This window comes from Fusarium fujikuroi, chromosome FFUJ_chr11 (assembly GCF_900079805.1).
Source record: "Fusarium fujikuroi IMI 58289 draft genome, chromosome FFUJ_chr11".
Taxonomy (NCBI): Eukaryota; Fungi; Ascomycota; class Sordariomycetes; order Hypocreales; family Nectriaceae; genus Fusarium; species Fusarium fujikuroi.
Window position 1 is genome coordinate 1,755,575 of NC_036632.1, and position 19,951 is coordinate 1,775,525.

General features: G+C 48.1%; 10 protein-coding genes; 5 read left to right on the plus strand and 5 right to left on the minus strand.

Moving 5' to 3' along the window:
* Nucleotides 1–1,516: 1,516 nt before the first annotated feature.
* On the minus strand, nucleotides 1,517–3,457 carry FFUJ_11896 (related to pathway-specific regulatory protein; the record flags this gene model as incomplete). XM_023570845.1 has 2 exons in its annotated part: nucleotides 1,517–2,066; nucleotides 2,115–3,457. The coding sequence occupies 2 exons, from the start codon at nucleotides 3,455–3,457 to the stop codon at nucleotides 1,517–1,519; spliced, it is 1,893 nt and encodes a 630-aa protein (XP_023437898.1).
* A 335-nt stretch (nucleotides 3,458–3,792) lies between these two features.
* FFUJ_11897 (related to SER3-3-phosphoglycerate dehydrogenase) lies at nucleotides 3,793–4,767 on the minus strand (the record flags this gene model as incomplete). The annotated part of the gene is made up of 1 exon (XM_023570846.1): nucleotides 3,793–4,767. The coding sequence occupies one exon, from the start codon at nucleotides 4,765–4,767 to the stop codon at nucleotides 3,793–3,795; it is 975 nt and encodes a 324-aa protein (XP_023437899.1).
* A 373-nt stretch (nucleotides 4,768–5,140) lies between these two features.
* On the plus strand, nucleotides 5,141–6,015 carry FFUJ_11898 (related to dlpA protein; the record flags this gene model as incomplete). XM_023570847.1 has 5 exons in its annotated part: nucleotides 5,141–5,190; nucleotides 5,250–5,427; nucleotides 5,474–5,644; nucleotides 5,691–5,747; nucleotides 5,797–6,015. 5 exons carry the CDS (start codon nucleotides 5,141–5,143, stop codon nucleotides 6,013–6,015), a joined length of 675 nt encoding a protein of 224 aa, XP_023437900.1.
* Nucleotides 6,016–6,324: 309 nt separating this feature from the next.
* Nucleotides 6,325–7,329, plus strand: FFUJ_11899 (uncharacterized protein; the record flags this gene model as incomplete). Its single annotated transcript, XM_023570848.1, has 1 exon — nucleotides 6,325–7,329. The coding sequence occupies one exon, from the start codon at nucleotides 6,325–6,327 to the stop codon at nucleotides 7,327–7,329; it is 1,005 nt and encodes a 334-aa protein (XP_023437901.1).
* A 288-nt stretch (nucleotides 7,330–7,617) lies between these two features.
* FFUJ_11900 (uncharacterized protein) lies at nucleotides 7,618–8,272 on the plus strand (the record flags this gene model as incomplete). XM_023570849.1 has 3 exons in its annotated part: nucleotides 7,618–7,697; nucleotides 7,758–7,954; nucleotides 8,007–8,272. 3 exons carry the CDS (start codon nucleotides 7,618–7,620, stop codon nucleotides 8,270–8,272), a joined length of 543 nt encoding a protein of 180 aa, XP_023437902.1.
* A 221-nt stretch (nucleotides 8,273–8,493) lies between these two features.
* Nucleotides 8,494–11,722, minus strand: FFUJ_11901 (uncharacterized protein; the record flags this gene model as incomplete). XM_023570850.1 has 3 exons in its annotated part: nucleotides 8,494–10,501; nucleotides 10,664–11,545; nucleotides 11,589–11,722. The coding sequence occupies 3 exons, from the start codon at nucleotides 11,720–11,722 to the stop codon at nucleotides 8,494–8,496; spliced, it is 3,024 nt and encodes a 1,007-aa protein (XP_023437903.1).
* A 515-nt stretch (nucleotides 11,723–12,237) lies between these two features.
* FFUJ_11902 (uncharacterized protein) lies at nucleotides 12,238–13,710 on the plus strand (the record flags this gene model as incomplete). XM_023570852.1 has 2 exons in its annotated part: nucleotides 12,238–12,446; nucleotides 12,546–13,710. 2 exons carry the CDS (start codon nucleotides 12,238–12,240, stop codon nucleotides 13,708–13,710), a joined length of 1,374 nt encoding a protein of 457 aa, XP_023437904.1.
* A 147-nt stretch (nucleotides 13,711–13,857) lies between these two features.
* Nucleotides 13,858–15,592, minus strand: FFUJ_11903 (uncharacterized protein; the record flags this gene model as incomplete). XM_023570853.1 has 3 exons in its annotated part: nucleotides 13,858–14,930; nucleotides 14,983–15,386; nucleotides 15,492–15,592. 3 exons carry the CDS (start codon nucleotides 15,590–15,592, stop codon nucleotides 13,858–13,860), a joined length of 1,578 nt encoding a protein of 525 aa, XP_023437905.1.
* Nucleotides 15,593–17,011: 1,419 nt separating this feature from the next.
* Nucleotides 17,012–18,030, plus strand: FFUJ_11904 (related to RTM1 protein; the record flags this gene model as incomplete). XM_023570854.1 has 4 exons in its annotated part: nucleotides 17,012–17,189; nucleotides 17,248–17,270; nucleotides 17,318–17,543; nucleotides 17,597–18,030. The coding sequence occupies 4 exons, from the start codon at nucleotides 17,012–17,014 to the stop codon at nucleotides 18,028–18,030; spliced, it is 861 nt and encodes a 286-aa protein (XP_023437906.1).
* Nucleotides 18,031–18,825: 795 nt separating this feature from the next.
* FFUJ_11905 (related to Rtm1p) lies at nucleotides 18,826–19,743 on the minus strand (the record flags this gene model as incomplete). XM_023570855.1 has 2 exons in its annotated part: nucleotides 18,826–19,502; nucleotides 19,554–19,743. The coding sequence occupies 2 exons, from the start codon at nucleotides 19,741–19,743 to the stop codon at nucleotides 18,826–18,828; spliced, it is 867 nt and encodes a 288-aa protein (XP_023437907.1).
* Between the last annotated feature and the right edge of the window lie 208 nt (nucleotides 19,744–19,951).

Below are 19,951 nucleotides of genomic sequence, written 5' to 3' on the forward strand. Positions count from 1 at the left end.
GATCTAGTCAGAAGATGTTTTGGTTCTCTTTGGGCTGGGCTAATGCACAAAATGCCTGATTGCATCATGCCATGTGTTCAATTAGCAGGGCTGGTGATAGGGACAGAAACGCCAGAGGAAGAGACCTAGAATGACCGAGGGCGACTAGCTAACCGAGTGATCCGTCTCCCGATGTGATCAGTGCCCCCGGAATGTGGGTGCGCAGCCGAGTTGCCGTCCAGTCAAGGACAAGGTGTCTTACTCATGCATCAGCACGTCTCAGAGATAAAAGAATCCTCCAACTCAAAAGATCCTTTGCATTAAATATCTCTTCCCTCTTCACACCATCTCCGTCGCAGCATTTCATCTCACTCCAGTAAAACCGTTGCGACCGTTGCATTCTTCTGGTTCCTGGGGTAGAATCAATTCGAGACCGCGGGGGAAAATGCCTGATGATAACCTTGTTTCCCCCCTCCCGTAGCGTTCATAAGTTGCCCCGTGTGATAGGCGAAAGGAGAAAGGACGCAAGCCACAAATCGGAGCTTCGCCGATGTTGGGAAGACACCGCCGGCGCCACAGACATTCTCACATGTCATCCTAACTGCCGAGTGGCTTGAAGAAGTCAAGGCTGATAGGGTAGCTGAACGGTGATTGATGCTAGCGACTGCCTATGACTCGAGCGCAGCGGGCCGACGCTACTGAGTCAATATTGTACGTCAAAAATAAGGCTAGAAACATCATTAGTCAAGATCCGTCTGGACTCGTTTCAATAGCTAATTTTTATGTAAAATGGCGGGAAGAATAGGGGATGAAAGCAGTTCTTCGTTATGTCGCATTGACTGGCGTAAAGTTTTCAGGGCATCGTCGTAAAAGACCCCAGTTTTCATCTTGAATAGATTCATAAAGTATCATTGAGATTAAGTCGTCTCGATGAGATTTCCTCTTTAGGTTTTAAGCTTTTTGTGAACCCAATCCCGATGCTTAAACTTCCTCCCTTCGTGTTAATACTCAACGCCTGATCTAGCAGCATAGGTCCTAAACAATTCATCTATCTTTCGAGACGAAGACAAGTCAAACCTCAGTTCATGGCACATTCGAGATTATAGCCTGTTAATGACTTGTGACCTAAGAGACGAGAACTTCGCGGGTATGCACGGGCCCGCTCCCGGGTTGGTCGAGCTTGTTTGTCTTTGCTGGAAGCGAGAGGGTCCACGAACGCGGAATCTTCCGTGATTTGCAACTAACTCCGTAGTGGGAGACAAGAAATCCAGAACGGATGGTCGAAGCTCGAGAAGTTACGAACTACGGAATCTATCCACTCTCTCTCTAAGTTTTTTGTAAAAGCTTCAGGGTAGCCCACTATTATCATGTCAAATTTGTCTCTTGTTACATGAGAGGCTAAGTGAGAAAGGGAGATTGTAGTCGGCTGGGTTACATCACTTGTTGCATATAGTTCCCTGATTCTGCTCCATCATAGTTATGTGACCTCCCACGGTGCTGCATATGTGACTTGGCTAGATTGTGGTCTATCTAGTATCTACATTGAATTCTCAACGTGGGCGTCGTCAAATACGCCATTTGAGAGCTCATTAAACCACAACTGTGGAAAAGAATCAAGATTGAAGAACGGATTAGAGTCCGTAGACGTGTCATGACTCGTCTCATCAACCCCTTCAGCGAAGATGTATTCGCAATCCGTATAAGGAAAAGCCGGTATCTGCGGGGCTTGCTCCGGAAAAGCCGGGGGTTCTTGCTCGACTGACACCGCACCAAGCCCCCTTGTCAGAATATCGATGCTGCGTTGTATGCCAGGGCAACTGACTGTGATGGCGTTCAAAGCCCTCATAAACATCTTGAATCGCTGTGTAGTATCAGGCCTGCCGTTTTTCATGTCTTGCACGACGACTGTGGCTGCGGTGTAGGTACAGTAGGCCATGATATATGTGAATTGCTGGAAGCCAAAGGTGTTATCGAGAAGCTTGAGAAGCTGCTCTACGGCTTGAGAGGCCTCTTGACATGCCCCCCAGCACGCTGGATTATTGAGAAACGGCCGGTGAAGTAGGATTATGGTGGTATGGTATAGCATTCTGAAAATATGTTAGTTTGGCGATAGTGCCAATGCATTGCACACTTACTGCTGAGCTACAAAATGTGTAGGCGGACATGTCTGAGCCTGGTAGTCCACATGCAAAGCTGTCGGTAAACCTAAACGCCAGGAGTGCAGCCTCTCCCTTGTAGTTTGCACAAAGTCCAAGACATCTTTCGTTCTTTTACTTCCATAAATACTAAAAAGAATATCATTAATGATGAGGCTGATTTTGCAAGTATATGCAAAGCACAGTAACAGATGCGATGGTCTCGGCTGATAACTCTGGAGTGCTTCATCTTCGGGAATGGGATAAGGCGGCCATAACTCGGTTTCTGGCTCATCTGGTAAAGCAGGATCCCATTTCGGTGGCTCAGGTAATGACGGTGTTCTCCCAAGGTACAGACTCAAAGTCTTGTCCCAGAAGAAACAAGACCAAGCGAGATGACGCCCGAGTTGCATCCATACGATATCCTCAGATTTCCCAGGCGATAGCGAGAAGAGGCCGATGTCAATAGCAACTCGAAATGCCATGCCACCATACAGCCAGGCTTGCGATACAGATCCTCGACCGATTTCGCGAGCGCTGAATTGCAGCAGTGCTTGGACTAATGGTATGGATCCTTCTTTGTGTATCTCATGACTAAACTCCAACTTTGCCCTGGCAAGCAATTGCTCTGTCAAATGCCGCTCCCTGAAACGCGTTGAATGCAGGCACAATACGCTCAACAGAAATGGAGAGAAGAATTTGCCTCCTACTGAGGCGTCACGGAGAAACAGAGCTCTTGGAACAAACATAAAGTTCGCGTGAACCCATGTCCAGTGCGTCGCGAAAAGACGTCGGATGACATCCTGAGGAATGCTGAGGTAAACTGCTGCGCTCTCGACAGCTTGATCCTCCCAGAACCTCAGCTCCGGCGTTTCCATTGGTAGAGGCTGCCGAGTTTCAGGGCTGTGTGCCACGGTGACTTGACCGGTCGTCGCCTGCGATGGCGTTTCTCTTGGATCGTGAACTGCTGACGTGGTATCGTAGTAAGCACGAGCGGTATCGAGAGGACCGTCCGCGACTTCAATGGTCGGAAGTGGTTCTGTAACCGTCGATACACCCGTGTCTGCCAGAGCCGCTTCCACTGGAACAATACTAGTTCCATTGCTCTGAAGGTCTTTGATGGTCTGTTCAAGCTGGGCGATCCTATCCGCCATAGCGCGAATCTGCGTCATGGGCGGTGGTCGATCATATTGACAAGTCTCATTGTACGCTATACAGATACCGCAGACGGGCTGGCCTCCATCGCAGCGCACTTTGCGGGCACGACAGTTCTTGCATGTCAATCGGGCTGTTTTCTTTGGGCGGGGCGGAGAATCTCTTCGCTCGCGCCTTGTCTTGGGCATTATGGTGTTTTTCGGGTGGCATATGTGGTCCGTGAGATGCGATGTACTTTTGTCTTTCTTTCCATGGGCTTCGGACTGATTAAGCTCATCGTGGCGTGGCTGTTGAAGTGAGGTTGATGACAAGTCGAGATGAAGTGAGCATTTGGAGTGACCGTTCCCGGAAAAGCTTGAGTCTACTTCGGGTTAGCGTTCTCCACTCCGGAACATCGTCCTGAGACGCACGTCATCTGATTGGACGATGCCGCGTTACGGGAGATCAATCTCATTGTGAACGAAGGTACTGATAACATTCTATTTCATATGACCTACTGAGGACGAACTGATGTCTAACGCATCTATGCTACTCTATTCCCTTTCTCCTCCCCCCTCAACAGCGCCATTGCAATCTCTGCAACGGCCAATCCACTCTGGCTCTGATTCTCAACCGTCGAAGCTCCAACATGAGGCGTCAAAACAACATTCGGCAACGCCAGCAACTCCGGGTATGCCTCAATAGTAGGAGGTTCAACCTTCATGGCATCAAGGCCAGCACCAAATAGCTTTCCGCTTTTTAGCGCAGTTAACAATGCATCCTCATAAACGATGCCTCCTCGAGCACAGTTGAGCAGAACTGTACCATCCTTCATGGCATTGAACTCTGCAGAAGAGATGATATTCTCTGTGTCTTTGGTGAGAGGGAGATGAAGAGTTACGACATCTGATGCACTCAAAAGATCATGCAGCTCTGAGACCTGGCGAAACCTGCTCTCCCTGAACGTGCTCAACCACTGTTTCCCATCTGAGAAGGGGTCATAAGCAACGATACTGCCCTCCATGGCCCCAACCCACTTCTTCGCAACAGCAAGCCCAATATTCCCCATTCCAATAACTCCCAGGGTCTTCTTGAACAAGCTCTTTCCCAGCGTCTGACTCCTCACAATAGCCTCACCGTTCCTCGTCCGGCGGTCAATCTCTGCAACTCGTCGTGACAGCGTCAAGGCCAGTGCGAGTGTAAGCTCAGCAACTGCTTCTCCATTCAAACCCGGGGTGTTGTAAACTTTTATACCCGCGGCGACAGCTGCTTTGAGATCGATGTTGTCGACACCAACGCCTTGCTTGACGATGTATTTCAGCCTCTTGCATTTGGACAGTTCATCTGCACCGAGGCGGGTCTCGCTGCGGAGCATAACTGCAGTGGCATTTTCAGTATACTGGTTCTTGTTTGGGTCTGTTGGGAGGACGACATTAATGTCGGATGATTGCTGGAGCACTGCGATGGCGTCTGGATGGTAGGGGTCTAGTACGTAGACAGTTGATTTGCGGTCAGCCATCGTAACGAGTTAAAAGTCAAAGATGGTAAGATATTGGATCTAGAAATGTAATCATCAAAGCCTCAAGCACTTTGATATTAATTTACAATTTATATATACAGCAATTTTACGTTTGGCCGTTTTTTGCAGGCAAGTATCTTCCGGGATACTCTCCCGGAAAATGTCCCGGACGAAATCCCGGAAACTTGCCGAGAGACCGATGGGGCCATATCAACCCGCCATAAATCCTCATGAAGTTTCTTTCTCAGACAATACTATATATAAATACTTCTACTCAACATCAATGAGTATTACAGGGCCGTTTCAGAAGGTTCTCATTGCCAGCCGAGCTCCATTCCAACGTTACCTCTCCACAACCGCAAAGTTATCCACCATGGCAACTCCAGACCTTTCGCTGGCCGAGAAGCTTCGCTCATACTCCACGTAAGTATCAAAAAAGAAGGTCATAGTAATGAATGGTACTTATCTGAACGCCGGTGCAGGTGCGATGTTTCAGACGCGTTGCTCAAAGTAGGCGTTCCTCATGGCGGCTTTCTTCCCAACTTGAGCATGCGGTCACCTCTACGACAAGAAGGCGATAGAAAGCTCATTGGACCAGCGTACACTGTCAAGTTTGTCCGCAACACTCAGACTAACGCGCCAAAGCTCAAGGAGCATTATGTACGATCCAACTTCCTTGATATGAGCCATTTTTAACGGCCTGTAGATTGATACTATCCCAAAAGACCATGTCGTCTTTATCTCAGCGCCCCATGGCATCTTCAACGCTGTGTATGGCGGTCTGATGAGCACCCGTGCTAAGTACTCTGGAGCTGTCGGCACGGTTGTCGACGGTACTTTTCGAGATTTGCAGGATCATCGCAAATTAGGTTACCCAGTAGGTCGACCAGATCATAGTTTCGGTTTCTCCTAACAAATTCAAGGTTTTCGCTCGCAATGTTGGTACGCCGAGCTTCTATGAGATTGCGCGCCCCAGTGAGGTACGTGATATTCACCAAATACAGGGCGCTCATGACTAACGCATTGTAGATCAATGTGCCTGTGATGTTGCAGGACCCTGCCCTCGATGTGACAATTAATCCTGGAGATATCATATTTGGAGATTTAAATGGCGTTGTTTGCGTGCCTCAGAATGCGCTGTCCAAGATCGTTGAGATCCTACCAGCACAAGTTGAGGCTGATGATAACATGGCACGCGATATCGCGCAAGGCAAGACTTTCACAGCGGCAAAGAAAGAGTATCGTTGAGGATCTCAAGGAGGGACCTCAGGCTATATCCACATAGTTGTAGAAATACAGAGATTTGTATTACTGGTTTGTAATTCTGAATAGAATAGCCTCAGGGTAGCACGGAAATGACAGCTTATAAGCGGTAATACTCGGAGATGGCCGGATTTAGATAAGCAAGATAAGCGAATTAACGTTAGCGGGCTCACAACAACAACCCCAAAATGCTGAAGAGACCGCCCAAGCTATAAAAAGTTGCCTTAGAAGGAACCTATATCTTTTTTATACCTCCAATTCATCTATCCAGTTTCATCAGTCACCTTATTCAATATGACCGCGTTGCGATGGGGAATGCTCGGAACGAGCTTCATCTCCGACGTCGTCGCCCGCTCCATCCTCGCCAGCCAAAACTCCACCATCGCCGCCGTCTTTGGCCGCAATGAAGCCCGCCTAACCGCATTCGCCGACAAACATGGCATTGCGGAACGATACACTTCGATCGATGAGCTACTTGACAAGGCTGACATAGACGTCGTGTACGTCGGTCTGCCGAATCATATGCACACCCCCGCAGTTCTCGCGGCTGCTAAGCGAGGCAAGGCGATCTTGTCTGAAAAGTCGCTTGCGACGACGATGGAGGATGCGAAAGCAATTGAGAAAGCTGTGAAAGATGCGGGTGTGTTCTTTCTGGAGGGGCTTATGTACCTTACTCATCCGTTGATGAAGAAGACTCAGGAATTGCTGCTTGAAGGCAAGATTGGGACGGTGAAAGGTGTATCGGGGTACTACTCTGCCAATATTTGGAAGAAGGCGAATCCTCTGAGCATGGGGACAATTTACAACCTGGGATGCTATCCGGTCTCACTGCTGCACTTCGTCATTGAGACGGCGTTTGGCAGCGATGCATTCGCAAAGCGTCAATTGCACGGCTTCGGCAATATCTCAACAGAAGGCAGTGTCCATGTCCGCGACGCATCACTGACAGTCCGTTTCGACAACGGCGTTCTTGCAAGCTTGCAGTCAACTGACAGCTACGGCAACGACTCATCCTTCGCTATCCTTGGAGACAAAGGCAGGATCAGATTCATCACGAACCCTTGGCTGCCAATTGCAGGGGACAACATCATCGAGATCAAAACCTACGGCGGTTCAACGGAACAAATCATTGTACCTGCAGACATGGACGCATTTGGATATCAGGTGAACAAGGTGGAAGAGTATTTATCCCGCGGTGTTAAAACAGCAGAACGGCCTTCGCCGAATGTTGATCAGAGCGTTGAGATCATGGGGCTTTTGACGGAGTGGGAGGCTTTGATTCAGAGTCAGCATAAATGATAGTCAATTAATCAACTAATGCTGCATAAACCCCCAAATCACGATGATACTTTTGGATACGATAATGACGTTTGACTGAATTAGTTCTCTGCGTTTCTCCCGCTAAACGGAACCGGGCGTGGTGACGTCAGTGTTATCCGCTCATACCCAGCGTCTTCCAACAACGTCGTCGTCATGTTTAATTTAGATTTCCTGTTCTTTTGGCTATCAATACCATATCTCATTCCATCTCTATAAAAAACTATCGCATCTTTCTCCCATCAACAAAATCCAACCGCAAGTGTAATAATGTCTCAGTCACTTGCCGCTTTCCGATCTGGGAGGAGTGACGAGCTCCGGAAGCTCGCGGAAGAGCACTTCCAGCACGAGTACGTCCATTCACTTGTTCCAACTCTCCATTGGAGATTGGAAGTACTAACGGCGATCAGTTTGAACGAAAATGACCGCGATATCTTAAAGACCGCAGGGAGCAAAGTTTCAACCCATGCCACGGTCGGCTCGCTGCTGGGTCTTGGTTTCGGCGTCTTGTGCGCTTTTAGACTTCGAAAGATGCGATTGGCCTACTTCAATGCCTTCAGAGCTGTGGAGAAGCCCGTCGAGGTTAAATTTGCGGATGGCCGTACACGTACGTCATGTTTTCCTACACACATCCCAACTCTTATGCTGACTCCTCACAGAACCTATCCCAGATCTCACTGCGCAGCTTGCGCCTTCGAAATGGGGCGATGCCGCTACCTATTTCTTCTTCTCGATTGGAGGCTTGTTTCTAGGTGGTGAAACAGGTCTTCTTTCAGGCACTGCATCAGCGTCACGCACTATTACAAAGAACCCTGAGGCCAAGGAGCGGATAGAAAAGGCGTGGAAGAACTATCGCATTGATGTGATGAAGCAGGAGATTAAGCAGTTGGAGGGAAAATCAAAACTTGAACAGCTTTTCAGCTGATGAGAAAAGATGAAGGATTTAGGTAATGTTTGCGTCGAACATACTGGCGTGTTAGGATTTCAGATACTGTTGAACGTGTTGGATGCACAACCAAATAAGCACAGTCGAGATTTAGGACCTTATTGATGTCAATAAAAGTCGAATGATACAATGGGTATCTGACAAAGGTAAAACCGCGGGTTGCTGGACCTTCCGAGACATCCGAGACTGAAAGCCGAGAATCATGCACCAAAATGCACATATGGAACCCAGTGCAATGGACCATTCCCGATACCTGAAATACCTTGTCCATCGTCTTCTTCAAGGGAGATGATATCTCTTTCGACACCTGCTTCCCCCTTCTGCTTTCTTGACCCCTTCTCAGCACCATAGGTCTCATCAAGCCACTGATCTCTCTTCTGTTTCGTAGCTACATGAACACCGCGGCACACAGACTCATCCGACATGTCTCCCCTAAGAATTTCCTCATATATAATAGCAGCCATATCAACACAAGACTGATCGTTGACCTCCCACAGAGTCCCGATGACATGCCGAAAGCCTGCTAATTGACATGCGCTAATAAGATGGATATCTTCATCAAAGAGCTTTTCACTTTTGATCTGTCCTGTACCGCAGGCAGATAAATACGCAAGGAAGGGACTCTCCCGATGAAGGTTGAGCTCGGGGAGGCTTGCGACTGTAAGAGGCTCTGTCTGCCAGTCCCTAAGGTATAGCTGGCTTTTGGAAGGATCAGCTGTATCAGTGTATCCGTGCCCTGCGAAGTGGAAGATCTTGCACTTTCGCAGATGTGACAACACATCTTCTCTAATAGGCTCAGGCTCGACAGGCTCGAGCTTCATTTGGCGACAGATATCTCGCAGCACATTGACTTCTCTATCTGCAAATGCCAATCTTCGGTGACCAGGCGTTTCGCCAGCAGACACCAATAGTGCCTCGTTGTTAGAAACAGGCGCCGTCCTCCGACTTTGCACAATAGCTGATACTGAGGTGGCGTACGACGACATGATTCTGTCCATGATCGTCTCACCGTTTCGCTGACTGTGACGCCCCGCAGCATGGATAGGAAACGTACTCAAAGAGCCAGTCAAAACGCACCAAACTCTTTTAATCCCACTCTCTCGAGGTGTTTCTGTGAACCCTAGGGCATTGAGTATGGGCTCAGCAACGGCATCCCAAAGCCATTCAAGAACCTTGAGACTTCCACGTCCTAATGACCGATACTTCGAGTCGATATCAAATTGATTTAACTCGTGGAGTGGAATGGCACTGAAACCATCCTGCTGAATGATTATTGCATCGCAAGTAAGAGGGCCAACATTGACCACAATCACCGGACCCAGGGCGGCCGCACTTCGCATTCGCTCCTCATCTTCAGGCCGCGAGAAGTTCTTAAAGCCTGGCTTTGAGCGTATCTCTTTTAATAATGATGAAATATGCTCCCCTGCATCATATCTTTCTGTCATCTTGTTTCCCCAAACCTCTTCGCCTAGTGAAAAGTCGGATTGCGGAGCGTAACCTGTGTCGAGTTGCTCTCGAAGACGGTTATACCTGCCGGCTAGTTCCGGAAAACCCCTCTCCAGATCTCTGATATCAGCTCGAAGCACATTGATGGACGATGCCATGACTCCTCGAGCCAACTCAAGGGATTGAAGGGCAGTTGCTGCACTCTTCCCCACTTCCAATGCAAGTGATGCTGTTTCAGTGCCCAGACCTAAAAGCTTACTGGCTTCGCGCTGTATATCAGTGTTTTGCAGTGAAAACGGTCTGAAGAGTGACAGATGATTGATGGTTTCGGCACCAGCCTTATATGCCTCGTTCCAATCGCGCTTCAGGACGCAACCCTGCATCAGGGAGTAACCAGCCTGAACGCGAAGAAACATGGGCGCCCTAAACTCATGGAGGGTGAGTCGATATAAGGAAATAGCTTCTTTGAGGTCATCGATTGATTTCGACTCAGAATATCGAAGTTGGAGTCTGTCTGCAAGATTGAAATGACGCAGGGCTTTGTCTGGATGACCATCCGGCGTGGCAGCGAGGGTGTCTCTCCCGATTCGGATTGCTTCTTCGAGTCGCTCTGTATTTCCAGTCTTGCCATATGCCTCGGCGTAAACTCCGCTGAGGTTACTCAGTCGGACAGCACGCCCAATATCGCTCTTAGCCGTCAAATTGATGGCCTCTCTAGCAACATGAATCGCTCGTTGAAAGTCATCATCATGTCCTGTTTGTCTATATCGAAGGGTTAAAATGATTCCAATGATTCCAAGCGATCAGGCTCGACTCTTCTGTTTTGTTGGCAAATGATCAAGAATCTGATCCATCACCACTTTGGCGGCCTGGAAATCAGCTTCTTCCAGGGTCTGAGAATACTTCTCTCCCAGCCTATCGCACAGGGACTGTAGTCTTCGTTGTCGATCATTCGAGTTTATTGGAGTGTCGTCAACAGCTTGTTGGCATGCTCTTATACTATCATCGAGATCTGCCGTTGTTCCAGTCCTCACGTATCTTTGAACAAGACGATGACTGAGAATCCACACATTTCTCGCATGGTCCTCGGTGCTTTGATCTGGGATGTTGACGATGTACTCTGAGACTCGAATTGCTTCCTCCAGACACTCTATATGTCTGAATGACAAATACCCTTTGAATAAGGTGTTATCGTAGCTCCGCAGCCGTGATCTAAGTTTGGGATGATCGACGGTTGTGGCCGAGATAATGGACTTGTGCATCTCGAATACCTTTTCCAAGTCATCTTCTTTGTGGAGTCTGATTGCCTGTTTGCCAATGAAATGACAAGCGGATTGTAGGATTGTCGCATACGGCGGACCATCCTTTTCTACGGCGCCCAAGGCCTCGAATGATAACCGAGAAGCTTCTCTAGCATCGCTTTCAGAATCTGTCACATCGCAACGGAGGCTCAGGCCAAACGCGAGGCTAATGAGCCACTCAGCTCTCCTGGTATCGTTTATGGAAGAACCATCGATAACTTGCCTCAGAAAGGTGATGGACTCCTCAAGAGCACTCAAACCCCATTTGGTCGTGATAAAAGGTAATGCTTCCGAAGCGCATGTGCAAGCAAAGCGGCCGTCGAACAAAAATCGGGGTCGTCGTGTGTTATGCTCTCCAAGTTGTTTTTCAGATTTGCAATCGCCACGTCCAAATCCTCCAATGTCAGGCTGTCTGTTAAATCGTTTGCCATGGTTCAAAGCTTCCGGAAGGCTCGATGATGGAAAATCTGGTGATGTACTATCCGCCAGTATTGCTAGGCCAGAACTAGTGACGTAGGCAGTTTGTCAAACATGGTCTCACATGCAACCTTCCGCTATAATCGATGATGACAGTTGAAAGCAGGCTCCTGACAGATAAAGGCGTCGGCATAAAACCCCTCACGACAGAAAGGTGGCATCCCCTCACTGGCTGGAACATTTGATCGTGGCTGCCTGACTGCATGGTAGTTTCAGCTGAGCGATAAAACAACGAATCAGCTTCATAATAGCGATTGAGTGCCGCACTTGACGCAGGAAGGGGAGTCAGCAGATGAGTTGTTCAAGATGAGGCTCTGCCGTGCGGATAACCGCCCACAAAACCTTTTATTGTTGTTGGACAGACTGAAATAGACTCCATCGTTTCATTATTCATTTTCTGGCATTTCTCCTTCTATAAACCATCAACCTGAATACCTCAAATTCTAACCACATATTGGTTACGCCGCCTTTCCAATGTCTCACAATAAGTACTGCCCCCAACGCGATACAATTTGATAGATCTACACTAATTCCATGCTTTAATTTAGCAGAAGAAGTTTTCCAGAGATCCGTGACTAGACCACAGACTTAGAGAATCGGAGAGACGAGGCCGCCAGACAAGGGCGTGCAGCCCGATCGGAGGACAAAATAATAGCAGCGCAGAACAGACTAAGGATTATACAACGCAGCTCAGAGGACTTGAGAGGCGAGCTCGAACGAATGAGAATTGACAATACTCGCGCAAGACCATCAACGCGTGACACGCAGCCCTCTTTACAAGGGCAGCCTGTGTCATCTAGTCGACAGCGCCACCGAACAATCTCAAGTTCCTCAGACGCCGACTCGACAACAGCGATATGGGGATCTCCAGAAGAGAGCAGGATATCAAATAGTCCAGATATACTTCCATCAATGACACAAGAGGAGTGGTTAGCCAGACAATAGCAGCGATCATCTACATCACAAGATCTACCCCCAGCTTACCAGCCTGCAACTCTGAGTGCAGAAGGCTTTTACCAATCTACGAGCACACAGCCATACTCAAATTACCAGCCTTCAATAGGATTCCAGCAAAACGTGGTCCCTCAATCCCCCTCTTGGCAAACCTCGCCGGTTCAACAACAGGCATATTACCAAACTTATACAACTAGCAACCCAGGTCCCAGTCTAACAACGACATCTGGACAAGGCGACTCTACCGACTATACCAGTACCGAGTCCAGCGAGGATGAACATGTCGACGAACTGCGTTCTCCGTACTGGGGAAGTCGAAGGCAGTTCCGAGATGCGCTTGCGAGTGCCTCTACTCGTAGTGACATAAACTTTGCCCCAAGAAGAAGATCGCATTATCAGCCTGCTTCAAGAAGTGCAGTGGATGAGACAACCGCAAACCCAAGCCTGATGACTGAGAGGCCATCGTCCTCCAGACACAGAAGACCATCTTCAAATACCACTAACACTGCCGCGGGAAGTAGTCGCCCACCACGAATAGGAGGGCCAGTGTTACCAAGCCCCGCAGATAGACTGCCTCAACATATGGTCGCCCCAATACATTCACATCCATTCAGGCCATGGACCCCGATTCCTCCACCAAGTGTACTAAATGCACCAGCGTATGACTTTTCTCAAGTTATTTATCCGAGCCAATCGTATGCTGGGTACGGTCAATCAGGACCATCAGAGTATCAATATTCAACTGGAGGAGCACCGCCGAATATCGAGGCGATAAGGCCAAGGATACAACTAGGAATCAACCAATCTAACCAAGAGAGAGGTCCAGTAGGCTCGGATTCAGGTATACACATGTCTGGGATCTCTGCCGGCTACCTGCAGCAACCTCATGGTCAACGAGAAAGTACTCCGCATACACTTGTGAACGCATCTCAAAACGCTATCCCGCGGTGGATGCCTACGCCGCTTTTAGGAAGTCATACAACACAAAGTGCTTCTAGATCTCCAGTCAGTCATCAGCAAGTTGCTGCTCGTGGTGCCCAGAGACAATCAGAGACATCACCGCAGCTTGGGGATGTCAATACGGAAGCAGGTCGATCAGTACTTCCAACAGGCCATATTGAACAGCCTAGTGGGCAAAGAGGAGGGAACCCAAGCCCACTGAGAACAGAAGCATATGGTACATCAGGGCAGGGGCGTGAACCACCGAGGGGAATGCGGAGGAGAAGGCAACAAGATTAAGAGTGATATCTGACAAGATTGGTAGGATTAGTAACGAAACTTGAGTCGCCTCAATGCCAGCGTCATTCATTTGCACATGGGCAGGGTGCGGTTTGAGGCATATTTTCTAGGCTGTATATATACAAGGAATTCATCAATCTATTCTCGCTACTCTAGCCGTGCCTTCGATACTTTTGCCATCTTCTCCATCTCTTTGATATCTCCGAATCTTCCATGAATTACACCTGAGTCCACGTCATGCCGACAGCTTAATAATACAAGAGCCGAAGATTTCCACAGCGGCACCTCATGCTTCCTCGCAGTGCCTACTATCGTAAAGACTGCAAATATCAACGCAGATAGCTCTAAAACCGCAGGGCCAACCAACCAATACCACCGGACGAACACAAAAATCTGGTTTTCTCTTAAAACTCCTTTGGCTAGCTTCTCGTTTGGCCCTGAACGGAGATAGTCTGTCATGCCCCGTGCCATGTTATCGAAAGCACGTGTGAGGTTAGTATTTCCATCCAAGGCGGCACTAAGTCCGGGGTTGTTATTCTTTGCGCTCCCGCTTACAAATTCGGATTGGAAAGTGGTGGACTCGAAAAAGGCTTGCAGTGCCTCGATGTCGACGATGGATATCTTAAACGGAGGTAGGCTAGAAGTCTTGTTGCTAGTGAGATGAGTTCGAGCCATCGGATTCTCCCAGGACCAATTGGCATGTCTAATATCCATTTCAGCAACCTTTCCGAAAGAAAAGGTGCTACCGTTCGCTTCGGCCCTAGGGTACTCATACGCAGTAAATCCGACGGCACATTCCGTGATATTGATGTCAGTAGCGTTGAAACTGGTATCATAGCCTGATCTCCAAACAGCGATTCTCACAATGTCATCAAGCGTGGTGGTGATATTATCGGGATGAGCCAGATGAGTACGTGTAACGTTGATTCGGAAAGTTGTTTGGGAGTCGGTTCGCACATGCTGAGTTGTAAGTGTGATGTTTCCCGGCGTTGTGAAATTACAGTTGCGATCAAACACCATCCCTGGTCTCCCTTCTGGCTTGATACAATGCTTTGTTTCCAACGTCGACATGGTTACGTTCTTGCACGTACTCTTAAAGCCCAAGGATACATACGGGTTCCTCCAGAGACAGGCGCCACCGCAGTTAAACACAGGAATGGAACTTATATCGTAAAGGCCTTGGAGAATAGCTGATTGCATTTGTGTATCCGGTGGTATCTCTAGAATTGACCGTCAGTTTATTACTTATACCATTGCATCTTGGTAGCTTACCGGACTGAGCACCCGTTGTCATGTTTCTATCATAAGCGTGTGCATATCCAAAAGTCGAGTCGTTACTTGGGACGTCTACCATCTTGGGTTCTAGGCTAACCACAGCCTGAGAGAGTGGAGAGAAGCCCAGACGGAGAATCGTTATGAAGGCTCCCAATGTTGCAAGATTCCATGGAACTCTGAAGATAAGGAGGATAGCTCCAAGTGGACCTCGACTGGCCTCATCAAATCTCTCAACATCGTACACGCTCTGCGAAGATCGCTTGAAATGAAGCCATTTAAACTGTCCTATGAAAGCGCTCACATTGTGCATCATAGCTGCCGTACAGGCAGTGGACATAATGGCGATGGATGTGTTTATAGAGATTGAAAGGGGCCATTCGGAATAAGGCTTGTTGCGCATGCTGCAAAATATAGCAACCATGCCGGAGAACAAGACAAGAGTTGTCAAAGACGAGAGGAGTTCCAGGCCCCAGCCGTGAGTGGAAAAGGTTCCATGACGAACGTACCTGCGTTTACGAGATGATTCGCTGGTGGGATTCAATTCAATCTCATCTGTGTCTACGTCGCGAGCCGGTGTCGCCTCGTAATGATGGGCTTTGGGCTGCATCTTACTGTCGCAGTAGTTATGATACGGAGACAGTCAAAGGTTGAAAGACACTTTACTCTGGCTCGAGGGCATTAAATAGGAAAGGTCGAGTCCAAGAACACCACATGTGCGAGAAGCCTTTTTTCAGCCCACGTACTGATACATCCAATGAGAACTACTATTGTGTTGCACATGAAACTGCGCCTTGACGCCAAGCGCTTATCACTGCAAGTTGAACCAATCTTGGGAAGCGAGTTGAAGTGGGGGCTATAGCCGGGACTCCATGTGTATCTTGGCAATAAGGCTGAGCGAAAGTACAAGACGGTTGAGGTAACAGGCAGCGACTGGGAATTGATTAGTAGTGGAAAGTGGCATCAGCTTTTCTAAACCACAGAAAGTTCCAGAGACACAGCCATGACTACGATAGAAGATGTCACCGCCAATCTAAGATACGCTTGTGTGAGGCTGTCGGCATACTTTGTGTGGACAAGCATCTATGAATAGTAGCGGCACGGCTCGTCTCTCTCCCCCCTACGTTAATAAACACTACCATAACATTCACGACACATAGTTGCGCATTGGCGAGTAAGACAGAAAATCCCCACTTCTGGCCTGGATGTCGTTCAACAGTCGACTGGCTCCGGAGTCACCTACAAGACCCGATATCATTAGTATTAGTAGTGCCAGTAATTAGAAACTGCTCGGTTCAGTTTCCACTTATGGTATCGCAGACAATGATCGGTGAAATGCAACGCCTTACTACCAAAGATTGACATACAACTGTCCTCCACAGTTGACTCCAGAGTCTAGGCTCACATCGGAAGTTCAGAGTACGGCGGTTACCTTGATCGGAGGATACGACTATGAGTCGACTATGAGTCGATAAAATCCCCGACTTGACAGTAACAAATGGCATTTAGGGTGAAGGTAGGATAGATGTGTCCAGCCGCAGTGGCAAAGGGGGACGATATAATCTTGCGAATTCTGGAATACACTTGAGAGGCGAGAAGAGGCCGTCGTGCTCATATGAATAACACGTGATAAACTAACGTTTCAGATAATAGGTCAATACCAGTAACCATTTGATTTATATTTCCAGGGGCTACTGGAAACAAAAATACGAAACACGCAACAGAACAGCCCCAAGCACATCCGCCTCGTTCCTCGCATTCCCGCCAGAGCCCGTAAACGAACCCGAGATTACACATAGAGCAAGCGCCTAGAAAAGGGAGTGCACCGCCACGGAGTCTGTGGGGATTGTAAAGCGGCCCCTTAAAAATGTTTTTTGAGCTACTATAAAGTCTGTTTACGATGTTCAATAACAACATTCTTCTGATATTTATCTAAAAACTCTTTCATAAAGCCTTTACTCTTACAATCGTTTTGTATTAGACTTCTGAGTCTCGTCGGAATTTTATCCAACTTCCGAAGCTTTCAATCATGTCTGGCACAGCAGCAGGAGATGGTGATGCTATTTTCAAGCTCTACCGGTATGACCCGTCCATGGCGGCGGCTGTCATCTTCATCATCCTCTTTCTGATGGTCACCGGACTGCATACGTATCAATTAATTAGGACCAAGACGTGGTTCTTTTCTTGCTTCGTCATCGGTGGTTTCAGTAAGTCTCTTCCCCAAAAGCATTCTGAGTTCCTACTCTCAGACTGATGCCTGAATAGTGCAGGTCATTGGTTACATTGGTGTAAGTTTTCTTATCGTCAAAACCTTCCACTTCTAACCTCAACCCAGAGGGCAGTGTCTGCCAGCGAAAGCCCCAACTGGACTGTGAAACCTTACGTGGTCCAGACTCTGCTGTTGCTTATCTCACCAGCCCTGTTCGCGGCAAGCATTTACATGATCCTCGGACGTATCATCATTATTACCGATGGCGAGCGGCACTCACCTATCAAGAGGGTGTGGCTAACAAAGATCTTTGTCGTTGGTGATGTCGCGTCCTTTATTCTTCAAGGCGCAGGTGAGTTTACTCCTTGGCCTTCCGTGCTCCGAAATTCCTCTGACAGCTCGTAGGTGGTGGCATGATGGCAGGTGGATCCCTCGATGCTCTGCACAATGGCGAACGTATCGTCATTATAGGTCTCATCGTGCAAATTGTCTTCTTCTCGCTATTTGCTGTCACCGCAGCCGTGTTTCACATCAGGCTCGTGGGTTCTGTATCCGCAAAGGCCGCTGTATCAGGCATCCCTTGGCAGAGGTATCTTTATACACTGTACATCGCCTCTGCCCTCATTCTTGTACGGTCTGTGTTTCGCCTGATCGAATACGCACAGGGGAACGCTGGCTATCTCATCTCTCATGAGGCGTACATGTACATCTTCGACAGTATTTTAATGTTTCTTGCCATGGTCTTGTTCACCTGGGAGCATCCGAGTCAGCTGAATGCTAAGCTGAACGGGGGAGGAACTGCTGTTAGGTATGGGATTCGATTATACTGGGAGAAGTAGAGTCATGGAGGATCGTGGCTATCAAGGACTCTGTCGAGGCCAGAAGTTCGAACACTGTTTAGAAGGTCGGTGGAATGTGAATTTAAAGGTACTGAGAATCTGTGGACGATAAATACCAACGTGGGATTTTCTCTTTGCCCTTCAGATCCAGATGAATAAATGCCCTGCAAAGAAAAGTTTCTCACAACCTCACAACATTAGACGCAATCCACGGCTATACTGCAAGTTCTATTTTATCTCGAAAGATAATAGTTACCGACTGACAGTAAAGACGATGTAGCTGTGGATACGTGGCATGCTTAATGACCTGCGAGACTCTTGCGTCCTTATTCCACGCGTGACTCTGTAACTGAGACTTTTTGAATGTGCAGAGATGCAAACCCGAGGCTATATCCCTTTATATACCTCTTGATCTCTTCACTTTGCAATGCCCTAGGGCTTGCAGCAAGATGTAATGGTCATCGTGAAAGCTTATGGGTAAAAGCTCATATTGAGGGGGAAAATACCGTGTTCTCATTTGTTACCTGTGTTTGTAGCCTAAAGGTAAACCTTATAGGCCGCAGTCATCCCATAGAGACTTTTTGAAACTAGTACCGATAAGCAGCATCTGCAGGTTCCTTTGCTTGGAAGTAGCCGATAATAAAGAATGTGAAACAGTATTAATATTATGTGGCCCAAATATCGCAAATTTTAAACATCAGTCGACACCATCTCAATACTAATAGCTAATCCTCCTCACAAAACCAACAGCTCCCACTTTTACACAAACCAATAAGCATGCTTCCTGCCCACTGATCAAGAAGAAGTTGTCTCATCGAAGACGCAAGGCTCAAGGTCGTATTGGTCGCCATCTTTGTATTGAAGGTGGTCCACATACCAAATGAGGAAGATAACCATGACGATAGCCATCAACACAGCATCAAAAATATAGAGAAAGACCTCGTGGGAAATTAAGTATCCGCCGTTGCCCTGGAGATATTCGACGACACGAAAGATGCTTCGAACCAGGATGATAATGCTGACAGTATACAAGACATTAAGGTCGAGTCTCCGTGGGAATGCATTCTCTCTGGCGGCCATTGTTGGGTTCTTGAGGCACTTCCTGTTGAACAGCCCAGCGGTAACAACGAAGAAACCGAACACCACAATCTGAACGAACAAACCGGCGAGGATGATCTTTTCACCCCTATCATACGCCTCGATGGTACCGGATGCCTGGATACCGCCTCCGGCTGCTTGGAGCGAAAAGGACACGATGTCACCACAGACAAAGACCTTTGTCAGCCATCGAACGGGAATCAATGAGAGATGTTGAGCTCGAAGGGAGATGATGATTCGGCCGAGGATCATGTAGATCGACGCGGCGAAGAGAGCCGGCGCGACGAGGATAAGAATTGCTTGGACGCTGTAGGCAGGCACAGAATCCTTGTTATTATGGGATACAATTCGCGCCGCGTAACCGATGGTTTCGACTGCAGGCACACGTTAGCGGTATTCATCAGTGTGAGTAGGAGGAGATGTACAAGCACCGCCGATTGTGAACGGAATAAAATACCAGGCTCGGGCTTTGTAGAGGCGCCATAGATGAAGGCAGGAAAGTATCGCGAAGATGACGGTGGCAACGATGGCAGCAGGAAACGAAGGCGTGTACCGGTACAGCTTAAAGTCCAACTTGCCATCGGCAAGTTTGTCAATCCGTGGGAAAAGCTCCATCTTCGCTAGCGACGTTGACTGAAGTGCTCTCGAGGATGATTTGCGTTTGTGTTTGAGCAAAGGGAGGCATAGGTTTTATCGAAAACACAGAATCGTCATTCGATGGAGAGAATACGAAAGTAGAAAGTGGTTGGTCATTTTAGGGAGAACATACCGGCGCAGCTGCCACCTCTACACGATGACCGTATCCCTTTTTTATTTTCGCATC